The sequence below is a fragment of the Musca vetustissima genome, unplaced genomic scaffold (assembly GCF_032173495.1).
Source record: "Musca vetustissima isolate MV318-11 ecotype Yass unplaced genomic scaffold, APGP_CSIRO_Mvet_v1 utg36419, whole genome shotgun sequence".
NCBI classification, from domain to species: domain Eukaryota; kingdom Metazoa; phylum Arthropoda; class Insecta; order Diptera; family Muscidae; genus Musca; species Musca vetustissima.
This window is the reverse complement of record NW_026889407.1, coordinates 69,505-81,956: the sequence shown is the minus strand read 5'-3', so window position 1 is coordinate 81,956 and position 12,452 is coordinate 69,505. Positions and strand designations below refer to the sequence as shown.

At 33.7% G+C, this 12,452-nt stretch overlaps 2 protein-coding genes across 2 annotated transcripts; both read right to left on the bottom strand.

The window, feature by feature from the left end:
* Positions 1-1,542: 1,542 nt before the first annotated feature.
* LOC133337113 (PRADC1-like protein) lies at positions 1,543-5,441 on the bottom strand. Its single transcript, XM_061545377.1, has 3 exons — positions 5,317-5,441; positions 4,979-5,231; positions 1,543-1,842 (listed from the first exon to the last, which is right to left on the bottom strand). The coding sequence occupies exons 1-3, from the start codon at positions 5,399-5,401 to the stop codon at positions 1,548-1,550; spliced, it is 633 nt and encodes a 210-aa protein (XP_061401361.1). The 5' UTR covers positions 5,402-5,441; the 3' UTR covers positions 1,543-1,547.
* Positions 5,442-7,234: 1,793 nt separating this feature from the next.
* On the bottom strand, positions 7,235-9,696 carry LOC133337115 (protein Cep89 homolog). The gene is made up of 2 exons (XM_061545379.1): positions 9,406-9,696; positions 7,235-8,557 (listed from the first exon to the last, which is right to left on the bottom strand). The coding sequence occupies exons 1-2, from the start codon at positions 9,694-9,696 to the stop codon at positions 7,235-7,237; spliced, it is 1,614 nt and encodes a 537-aa protein (XP_061401363.1).
* Positions 9,697-12,452: the final 2,756 nt, after the last annotated feature.

Here is a 12,452-nt window from a genome sequence, read left to right as displayed (position 1 = left end):
CTGCAAAAATATTCCGGCCTTCTTCAATAAAGGCTATCGAAATTGAATCGTTCCTTAAGGTTAATTCCCATTTTTTCAGTTTTTATTTCAAATATTTTATTATTTTGAGAATAATTTATTGTTTTCTACTAATTCTAGCAATTTCTGGTGCATTCGGACCTTTATTTTCTACAAAAAAGGTTATTTTCTCAATGTAAAGTGTACTGTACGAATTTTTGGTAATTTTGATAGATTTTACAGATTTTTTCAAAAATTTTTATCAGTAAATGATTTTATCGGTGCTTAGTTTACATAATTTAACTAAATTAAAGAGCTTTTTTAAAAATATTTTCAAAAAATGCAGTAAAGTAAAAAATCACACAATGTTTTAATTATATGACCACTTCAAAGTCGATGCATTTTCATAAAAACCGTTATTTATGGAAAAATTGCATGCCACAATTTTCCATTTTCACACTAAATCTCCTAAGTGCAGTATATCGATGTGTTCTGAATTAAAAATTTTTCAAAAATACTTCAAACGAATCGAGGGCTGATCAAAAAATGTTTACCACAGTAAATGTTTTAATTCTGTGACCACCACTGTATATGTATATTCAAATGGAGTATTTTTTCTTATGACATTTAAAACACTTCTCAATTTCAGCACACAGCATTGTAGTAAAAGGTATTGTGGCCTTGTGTTTTTGTGATATGTAAATATATGTTTTCTTCTTCTGAAAATGTCCAAATTTGTCAGCCTCTTATGTGTCTACCCTTTATACCAAAAATAAAATAAATTGTATTATTTTTTTATAATTTATTTATTTACATTTTAAATAAAATAATTTGAACTAAAATCTTGACAAGAATCAGTTTTAAAAATGATAACAATAAAAAGGAACAATAAAGCCATTTGTGGGTCATATAAATTATATAAGGAAATAATTCAAAAACAAGTGTCATTTGCACGATATCAAATCGTATAGAAATTAAACGGAACCCCCAAAAAATAATTTTAAAAAATATGTAATATCAATAATTAGCTGCAATGTCTTCTCTTACAAAAAAACACAATCTCACTCTTCTTTTTTTTTTTTTTTTTTGTATAATTAAAAATAAATCAAATATTGCTTCTCATTAATCACAAGAATACATTTTTAAAAACATATAAAATAAAAGAAATCAAAATTTCCATTAACTTTAGTTTTTAGTTTCAGTTGTTTTGTTTTGTTTTTTGGTATAGAATTTTATAAAATCAACTAATCGCTTATTGTGATGATGATAATAATCTATTGCTGATAATATAATAATTTAATCCATTATGGACAATTAGTTATAGAATGCACTTTGGTTTAAAGTAATACAGTGTTATTTGAAGCGATGAAACATTCCTTTTGTTTGTTTTATCTTTTCTCACATCTCTATTGTACTTTTCAGTTACAGTTATATTGCAGGCCTTTTACATTTTGCTATTTTTTTTTGTTTTCTTTTCTCTCTACCAAATCCAATTTATATAGTTATTATTTGTATTTTGTTAAATTCTGACTAGCACATCACCGCATGTCTCACCAACCCAACCAAGGTGGATGATTAATTTTTGATGGTGGTACAAATGTTAAATTAACTGGTAAATTTATACGAGCATATGATCGTTTTAGTCGTTGCAGTGTATTTTTTATTACCACACCATTACGACCAAGTAAATATCCAGCTGGTATTTGCGTATCTCTATCGGTTTTGTCATGTATCATTTCTATGTAATAATCAAATTCGCTGGATTCACTATTGAATTCGGTAATAATAGCCGCCAGGGCTCCAGCCATTTCGGCATTAATTGTTTTCGTTAGAAAGGAACATTCTCTGGAAAAAAAGGAATAGAAGAAATTAAAAATATATTAAGTTATTTTTAAATATAAGACTTAAAATATTAGAACAAAGTATTAAACTGCAAGTTGAAAATCCGGAAATAAATCATATAGAATATATTAAATTTTCCCCAGCTTCTGGGGATTTTTTTTTTTTATATAAAAAAATTATCCCCAGCTTCTGTGGATTTTTTCTATATATAGAAAAAATTATCCTCAAAAATCCCGAGAAGCTGGGGATAATTTTTTCTATATTAAAAAAATCCCCAGAAGCTGGGGATAATTTTTTCTATATAGAAAAAAAAAATCCACAGAAGCTGAGGATAATGTTTTCTATATAGAAAAAAAAAATTCCCAGAAGCTGGGGATAATTTTTTCCCCAAAAGCTGGGGATAATTTTTTCTATATAGAAAAAAAATCCCCAGAAGCTGGGCATAATTTTTTCTATATAGAAAAAAATCACCAGAAGCTGGGGAACCCGCGAAAAAGTGTTTGATTTGTATTTCACAATAACATTAGAAATTAATTTCTCCCAATTATGCGTGACTTCTATAATAGAACAAACAGTTCAATTAAGCGGGTATCGGATAATTGGTTCCTCGGTTAATTGAACAAAAAATTTTGCAAGTTTTGATGTGCAATTAACCGAAAAATACTGTATTTAGTATTTTATTATTATATTGTAATATCCAATTTTGATGTAATTTGGACGAAGACATGAAAATTTTCATGGAATTTGGATGAATATAAACAATTTATAGGTCCAAAAAGCGGATTTTTCAAGACCCTTTGTATGGAAGGTATATCAAATCTTTGGTCCGTTGCTTCATAGGCATAAGTAAATGTAAATTGCCAATTTTCATTGATTTTTGTTGAATTTTAAAGATTTTATAGGCCAAAAAGGGTGACATTCTCAAGGACCATTATATGGGAGGTATACCAAATCTTGGTCCGATCTATCCAATTTTTTGTCAGCCAATAATAATCACATGTACCAAATTTCAAAAATGGAAGGAGTTAACTTACAATAACTCCTTCCATTTTTGAAATTTGGTACATGTGCTTATTATTGGCTGACAAAAAATTGGATAGATCGGACCAAGATTTGGTATACCTCCCATACAAAGGGTCCGCTGGTTATATGAACTCGCGACATAGTGCGACGGACCTAGCTCAGTCCATTGTCAAAAGAAATAGGACTGCTACTACAACAAATTAAAGCCAATTCAGTTAACAAGTGAATAAGCGTTAAGTTCGGCCGGGCCGAACTTTAGATACCCTCCACCATAGATGTACTGACAGGTACTAGAAATGAAAATATAGGGAACATACCAAAAAGTGGACCTATACCGACATTTCTATGTAAACTATAATACAAAATAAAATGTAAATCGAACCTAGGTCCTCAGAGCAACACAGATGTTGCCAAGACCGCTTAACGTTCTGAGCCATCAACACTTCCAAAAAACGGTTGCGCAAAAACATGTGTATACCAGGAAGCAATTGTAGGTGTGTGGATTAATTATCCATCGCTACAACAAAAATCTGCTTTGAAAAGGACTGTTCCTAGAATGAAGACAAATGTCGAACTTTGACAAATTTGAATTTAATTCGCATATGCAAGTTTCGCATCAGGGCGGAATAAATACAAGTTATCAACGTACGACCTTTGTAAAGCCACATAGCCCAATATGCCTGATGAGCCGCTTAACCAACGGCGAAACGCGTCGCATAATGGTGGGTACGTAGGTTCTTCTCCTGGCTTTCCTTTTCATTGCAAAATTTAGATCATCAAGCTCCACTCGAAAGAGTATAAATAATCACTTAAAATCACTTTTCAAATGGTCACAAAAATTCAAATAACACAAATTTCAGAAATTTTTAATGGATAATTATACCCTCAGCCTTATGGCTAATGAGGGTGTATACAATTTACAACGTGAAAATGTGCCTCATCGAAATATTGGTTCTATACCCCATGTTTCTTTGGACCAAATCCGTTTCAGAAAATTTACATTTCATCCAAACTTTGCCAATCTTATTATTTCTCCCAAACTTAGTTCAAATTCGAAGATAGGGAATATCGGTCCACTCCTTCTGGTACCTCCCACTCAGGGGCTAGGTTTAAATACGGGTTATAGTTCATATATAGTTCATTATCGAACCTTACGTTCTAGTTTTTTATCTCGATATCCCCCACCCCTAAAAAGCGGTGAATATTAATCATTTTTGGTGGGGAGATTTGTTACCATATACGACTACAAATTACCAAATTTCAGCGAATTCGGTTGAAAAACGCGCTCAAGAACCTCAAAATACAGAAAATTAGGAGGTACCGTTATATGGGGGCTACCAGAAAAAGTGGACCTATACTAATAATTTTTTGTGGAGGCATTTAGTACCCAATAAGAACCCAATGTACCAAATTTCAGCGAATTCGGTTGAAAAACACGCTTAAGAACTTCAAAATACCGAAAAATGGGAGGTACCCTTATATGGGAGCTATGCCTAAACGTGGACCGATATAGCCCATCATCGAACTTGACCTGCCTGCAGACAAAAGACGACTCTATGCAAAATTTTGGGGCTCTATCTCAATTCGTTTAGACGCTAGAGTGATTACAACAGACAGACGGACATGCTTAGATCGTCTTAGAATTTTACGCTGATCAAGAATATATATAGTTTATAGGGTCGGAAATGATTATTTCGATGCGTTACAAACGGAAAAACAAAACTAATATACCCTCCATACTATGGTGGAGGGTATAAAAAATGTGTAAAAATACCGCAAATTTGAGTACCGTCGTTGGGGGTTATGCCCAAAAGTGGACCGATAAAGCCCATTATCGAACTTGGCCTGCCTGCAGACAAAAGACAACTCTATGCTAAATTGTAAATCTGTAGCTAATCCTCACTTTTTATATCTATTCAAAATGAGCCGTGGGCTCCCATTTCAAATGTCCACTAAAGGTATAAACCTATGATGTTCACATTCAAATAAATATGGCTAAAGCATATGATAGTAAATCGTTCTGGTGGTCTAAATATTTATCTACCCTGTTTGACGTATTTTTCACTACAAATAAATGCCTTATTTAAAATCATTAAACACTAACACCTCAACTTACCCTCTATCGATGAGTGCAACATTACCACGTAATGCACGTTTATTTTCAATTTTTGTGCAACCATCCGATGGTATGGTCGGCACTAATGCAACACCCTCCAAACGCTGTGAAAATGATGTGCCAAAATCCTTCGATGGCCGTAAACGATACGTGTACTCCAACGAATAGGGTTCTGTTATTTCAAAGAAAACATCACCAGCTATAATATCCTGGGTGGTAACAATATCATTTAGGGGTGGATGATGTGAATCACCTGGAAATTAATTTCGATTAGAAAACATAAACACGCAAAATCTTATCTGCATCAAAACTTTATCAATTAATCCCAACATACATACCCAACATGCCAGAGACCAATTGCTGGCCTAATGCCAGTATCAACATGGCCACAAAAAATATAAATTTACCGCAGGTTTTTTCCATGTCAACATTAAATTTTTTATTGTTTTTTAGTTAATTATGTATGATTGTAAATATAAACATAGTCAAGTTTAAGCGTTTTGTCGAGAAATATCCATATCCCTTTAATAAAATCTAAACAGCTGATTGGGATGCTTCTTCTTGGTTGTAAGGCATTCACGTTGAGTTGTTAGTTTCATATACAAAAAGAAACACAATAAAAAGCGTTGCCGTTTTCTATATAATTATTAAAATGTTACGACACGTAGGTTGTGTAGATTCCGTTATAAATATTTTGGGATTTAAGATCAAATTGAGTAAATCTTAAATATGGGATATGTCCTGCCATTGAAATGTTTTCAATGTATTTTGGTATTATCCATTCGACATATCTACGTTTGAAAAGAAGTTTGAGGTTAGATTTCAAAGCTCACGAAGTTTTGAATGAAGAAAAAAGGATACAAGACATACATTGACCAGATTTTTACTCAGCGCCAGATCCTTGAAAAGACCCACGAAAAACACATCGACACATCCCACCTATTCGTCTACTATAAAGCCACACTCGACAGCCCTATCCGATCAGAGGTGTTTAAAGCCATGTCTGCGTTCGGCATTCCTGCAAAAATAATAACGCTATGCAGGATAACTTTAACTGGCACAAGGAGAGCAGTTAATAACGGAAAGTACCTCTTGGAGCCTATCAATACCAAACGTGGATTCAGACAAGGTGACAGTTTGTCGTGTGACCTGTTCAACATCCTGCTGGAAAAGGTCATACGAAATGCAAATGTGAACAGAAATGACACTCTGTACCCCAAAAAGCATATTTTACTCGCCTACGCCGACAACATCGACGTAATGGGTCGAACATTGCGAGCGGTAACAGCCACCTTTGAACAAATTGAGAAGGAGTCTGCCAAAGTGGGTCTGACAGTAAATGGCAAGAAGACCAAGCTGATGGTATCAACGCGCAAGGCGTCCCGTAGACTCGGACCAACTGTGGAACTTGAACACTACAGCTTCGGGGGTAGTGAACGATTTTATATACCTCGGTACCGCCAAAAACAAAACTAATAACATCAGTTTTGAAATCCGGAGGAGAATAGTGTTGGCCAACAGATCCTACTATGGTCTAAGTAAGCAACTCAAAAGCAAGACCACCTCTCACCAGTCCCATGCTGTTGTATGGGACTGAAGCATGGATACTTGTGCAAGCAGATGAGGCAGCTCTTGGAGTGTTTGAGGGAAGGGGAAGTCCACGAATTAGATGGAAAGATCAAGGAGAAGACAACATCTCGTTCAAATTGCATGAGATGCGCACAAGACTGACGCGCCTATAAATCTTTTTTACGCTCGGCTTTTGGAACAGCCGTTCTGTCATAATCCAGCTAAGTGAATGAAGAAATATTGAGTAAATCTTAGAAGGTGTATGTCCTGCCATTAAAGTATTTTCAATGTAATTTTTATTAACCGTTCGATAAATGTTGGAGAAGATGTTTTAGGTTAGATTTAATAACTCAGCTAGGACATTTTTGACAAAGCTGTGAATGGGAACTGGAGTATCCTGTTATAATACCAACAATTAATTTCATCTCCTTCTTAATTCCCAGTTAATTTCATCTTCGCCTATTTATAAAACCTATCGATTTCATCTAATATAAAACAATATTTTTATTATTAGTCCTATTTGTAGAAACCCAATTGCGTCTAAAATATGAAAACTGTAACATTTTCTATTATAATTTCATTTATTTTTACATTAAGTTAATGTATAAAAAAATAATTTAAAAACATTATAAAACATAACCTAACAAATTGACTAGAATCAAAGTACACAGCACCCATCAACTATTGCTATCGCTTTTCCGTTGTATTTACATTTAAACGATCGCGTAATATCGTCCTTATTGTCTCCTCCTTCTGAGCTAATTTCTTTTCCATTTTATCAATCTCCTGCAAATGACGAGCATGTAAACCACGAACTTGAGATTCTTTATGTTTGACAATAGTTTCCAAACGCTTGAGAGCATCCCAAGTACTTTGTAAATTCGCTTGACCTTCTTCTAGTTTTTGAGCCCATTGTAGAGCAATACGAAGTCGTGCCCGCAAACGATCTCGTGATTTTTTCACCTTTTCTGTTGAACGTTGCAGTGAGGCATTCCGTTTCCGCAACTCTTCCAACTGAGCAGAATGTTGTTCCAATTCTTGTTTTAATTTAGCATTTTCATCTTTAAACTTTACCACTTGATGATCCGCACTGGCATGTCGTTCGGTTAGCTCTCCAATTGTACGTTCCAGAGAATGTTTTTCTTTGCTATGTTGTTGGCGTAATTGTTCGAGCAGTTCTTTGCATTCTTTTAGTGAATTGGCTATGGTGTCTTGGGGTAACGCTGCAATACTTTTGAGAGACACCAATTCTGCTTTACATCTGGTATATGCATTCTGTAAATGTTCCATGTCCAAAACCAAAGTTTGTATCTTCTGTTCATAACAGTGCATAACTTCGACCAGTTTTTCTTTGGCTAAATCAGTTTTGCGGGTTTGAGCTTCAGCCTTTTGCCGGCATATGTCCAGCTGGGCCTGAAGTCGGGCACGTTCCTCACGCCAATTCCCACCATCTCTCTTCAGCGAATCCACTTGCTGCTGTAAACGATTATTCTCTTCCAAAACTGTTTTCAACTCTCCCGTAAAATGTTCAAATTCTTGGGTATATTGTTGTATTAAATCTTCTTTGTCGCGTATCATTTCATCGTAGGATTGCAGCAGTGGAGCCAATGTATGATTACGTATTGGCTCCTCTTGCCACTGTGATATGGAAGATTTATTCGCACCTGAGGCACTGGCAGTCTTTAGAGTTTCTTCGGAAGCTAATTTCGATTGGCGTAATGCATCTTGATAATGTTCAATTTGTACATTCAGACGGTAGACCAAGGTCTTCATCATATTTACATCGGCAGTTAATAAACGATTATCTTCATCACTTTTCTTTAGTTCACTTTCCAAACGATGACATTTGTCACAATTTGTTATTTGTTGTTGTAGGTGGGCGATTTGTTGTTGCAGAATTTTGGCCTCGTGGAGTAGGCGTTGATTTTCATCGGCAAATTGTTCGTTAAATTTATGAACTGTCGCTAAGCGTTGAAGAAGTTTTTCCATTTGTTTGTCCTTCGACTGGAGCTGAAATGGAGGGAATGGAAATATTTTAGTAATTTAGTGGAAAGTAAAGTGGAAAAATAGAGGACTATGCAGTTCATTTGATTGAGAGAATTAAAATGTTATACAACTGGTCAAAAATTAATATAAGAATAACACAAGTACAAATTTCGATAAGTTTGGTCGGATCGTGACCAACGCGAGGTGGATATTTAAGGAACATAAACACGGTCGTGTAATTTATATGTGGCATGTCATAGACTGCTGGAGTTTTTTATCATCTTGGAAAACTAAATATAAAATTACAGGTTATCTGTATATGGAAAGTTTATAAAAAAGTGGACATGGACGTTAATGTTTAACATTGAAAGATTGAAATACAATATTAAATTCAAACCAGGAACAGTGTGGTAATGTTCTATGGTGACTATACCAAAATGTTATCCTAGGCTGAAAATTATCTGGCAGGAGGTTTTATTATCTTTAAGAACCTGAAACGCATGCAAACCCCAACCTTTAAATTTAATAATACGGACGGCATCTTCATATGGAATTTTATTAAATATTGGACCATCATTGATAATTCGTTATCGTAGTAGTAGTTGATTCTTGTAGTACGGGAACAAACCATATAGTAGTATTTCCAAACGCGAAATATAACATAAAATCGCCCAGATTTACATCACAGGTTTATTTCTGGGTACTAGAGCCTTCAGAATATCAAGCAGATATTGAACTGAGCTTCTGCACCTATTAATTTGCGGATAAAATCAACTGAAGTCGATTTTCTTCATTGTTTACCAACATTTTTCACATCATAAACTATTTGTCCGGAAACTCTGTATTAAAGACTTTGCTAAATCACAACTTACCAAATCATGAAAATAGCTAACATGTTTCACATTTTTATTATTTATCCTATCACCACAACCACCACCGCCACCAGTCGATTCACCGCCACGCAGCAGTCTTTCCTCTGGCTTACATTCAGCACTCTGGGAACGTCTTGTAAAATTCCCAGATAATGTTTGTAATTGTTTTTCTTTGGTACGTTTTTTGTGGCCAACCTTACGATGTTGGTCTTCTTGCTGTTGTTGTCGTTGCTGTTCATTGTCGGATTGATCCAAATCGGTTATGATGACATTACGACGTGTTGTTGACATTTTATTGAAACAAATTTGTTGTTATATTAAAATTATTTCAAATAAATAAATTAAACGTGTTTTCTTTTTTATTGTCTATTATAACTTTGTATTGTGCCAGGAAGGGTGGTGTTAAAGGACCTCTGAAGTTCAACGTTACCATGGTAATGGTTCAACTAGACATTGGCGCGTTAAATATGGAAAATAGGGTTGTCAAAATAGAATTTGTGGAATTTGTTTATATTTGAATCTTATTTACGGAATAAGGCAAGCATTAGGAATAAAGTAAAATCGTTAAGAAATCTACTTATTTTTTTATTTATTTGCAATATTTCTTCTATAACCTCCAAATTATAAGTTTCTCAAAATATAAATTTCGAAAATTTTATTTGTTCATCAGAATTGCCATCTCTATATGAAGTCCTGAAACAAGGGTTGAAAATGTGGGGAAGAGGTTTGCCTGGTACGGTTTAAAGTTAACCAGAAATTGACACATGCGAACATGGACATATTTAAATCCTATAATTCATAATTAAATCGGTGAAAACAGACATTAATCAAGATCATTTATATTTCCAGTAGCACATTTCAATGTACATATGTTTAATATCCTGAAGGTTCCAGTGATCGAAAACGAATCTGTAGTGCACTTCTGTATTTACACCCTTCACCACACTGTGGTACATGGTATTATGTATTTGTACATATGTTTGTAACAGGCAAAAGGAAACGAGATAGACACATGGTTCCTTTTGAGAATATGCATAGAAATTCTTTCTGAATCGATTTATGCATGTCCGTTCGTCCGTCTATCCATCTTAAATTGTAAACAAACTACAGGTCGCATTTATGATCCGAATTGGATGAATTTTGGCAAAAATCGGTTCAAATTTAGTTATAGCTCCCATATATATTTTCGTCCGATTTAAGGTAAATGGCGCACCAAAGTCCTTATATATCTTTCGATTTGCACGAAATTTAGCATAGCGTACTGAATTAAGTATAGAGTGATGAGTGTAAATCGGTTCAAATTGCCATCGCGTTTAAATTAAGTCTAGAAATTTTTTGTGACTTGCTCATACATTCCTCCCTCATCGCAACTTGATATTTATAATCAGCATGTGTTAGCAATAAATTCAATCACTATCAAAATAAATGACTCTGACAGAATATTATTTATCGGCGATTTTAATATGCCGTCCGTAAAGTGGCTTTCATTGCCAGATTCTGAGGCTCTAACACCCTTGACATCTGATGCAAATGTAAACCTATATACGTTTAAAATTGTAAATCGAATTAGCGACATAAATCTTTATCAAATAAATAGCATATCAAATTGTTAGATCTAGCATTTGTGAATTATACACAATATTTTGAAATAATTAGAATACCGTCAGTATGTACTCCCGAAGATAACTACCATCCTACATTATGCATATCCATGATGCATAATAATTTAGGTATCAAAAATTCTTCAATGATATTTAAATCTGTTCCTAATTATAATAAAACGGACTTCCGAAAGCTAAACGCTCATATCCCAAACGTAAATTGGGCCCCATTATTTATTTGTGAGAATCATATGATCTAGAATTATCAGTGTATACATTTTATGATATCCTAAATAAATTTATTCTAGAATGTGTTCCCACCGTTAGAGTTAGAAACCATGGGTCATGTATTAAATATAAAACCAAACTTTTTAAAAAATAAAAACTATTATACGTAGATTTTTATCGCACAAATTATTCTATGGGAGATCTACTTAGTAAATTGTGTATTGATTTCAATTCTGTGTATTCTAACGTAGATTTTTGCATGAATATAGAACTAATAAAATCTAATATAATTTAATTTTTAAATGAATGATGCAACTTAATAACAAACTGGTGTTGAAGTAGATTTCTCTAGCTGGTTCTATATCCCTTCTCATATTCCATCATAATGCGGATTATGGAGTGTACGCGATCCCTATGAAAGGGAGGTCGCCACCTCGGTCGGCAGGGGTAGGAAAGTGAGACATGGGAACGTTTGAAAAAAAAAAATAATAATAATAATCACCTTACTGGATCAATGATGGCTTACAACATATGTTCTGTCATTGTATGAAGTCATGTTCCAAGATGGAGGAAGGCTTTTACATGAAAAATGAAAATTACTCACCTTAAATAATTTCTTCAACAACTGCCCAATAACAACTACTCACACAATTTGTTCGTTTTATTGTTTTATTTATCCATTATAACAAAACAATTTTGTTTAAAAAATGAATTAATTTCGTTTTTTTTATTTTAATTTTAGAAGTGCATAAAAGGAGAACTTTTTTACATCTCCTTTTTTCTTGTTTTTCTCGTTTATTTTTCTTTTTTTATTTATTTCTTTTTAATTATAAAAATCATCATTATCATCAAACAAAAAACTCTTGTTAAATACATACATACTCTACAAATATAGTAAGTAATATTATTAAAAAAAAAAAAAATTATTAGCATTAAAAATATTTAAAAAATGACATAAAATAATTTACATTGGTATCAAAAACTGATTAGAATAGTAACTTATACATTTAACCAACAGATGGTGTTAGAATCAACTTGCCAATGACTATCTCAGACAAACGCTTTAACATACCTACTATTAGAAACTTAATAGATTCCCTTAGTTTTGTTGCTTTCTTGTACACGGCGACGACGAAGACTCCTTTTAGTTCATTTTATGACAAGGGGGTGGTAGATGGTGTGTGATTGTAGTATGGTGGTGGACACCGCCACCTCAGT

Excerpts from the sequence above, each read along its gene's own strand:
- LOC133337113 (XM_061545377.1), bottom strand. The coding sequence starts at position 5,401 with ATGGAAAAAACCTGCGGTAAATTTATATTTTTTGTGGCCATGTTGATA. Across the intron at positions 5,232-5,316 it reads ATTGGTCTCTGGCATGTTGG|GTGATTCACATCATCCACCC; the intron begins GTATGTATGTTG and ends ATTAATTTCCAG. Across the intron at positions 1,843-4,978 it reads GTTGCACTCATCGATAGAGG|AGAATGTTCCTTTCTAACGA; the intron begins GTAAGTTGAGGT and ends CTTTTTTTCCAG.
- LOC133337115 (XM_061545379.1), bottom strand. The coding sequence starts at position 9,696 with ATGTCAACAACACGTCGTAATGTCATCATAACCGATTTGGATCAATCC. Across the intron at positions 8,558-9,405 it reads TTAGCTATTTTCATGATTTG|CTCCAGTCGAAGGACAAACA; the intron begins GTAAGTTGTGAT and ends CCTCCATTTCAG.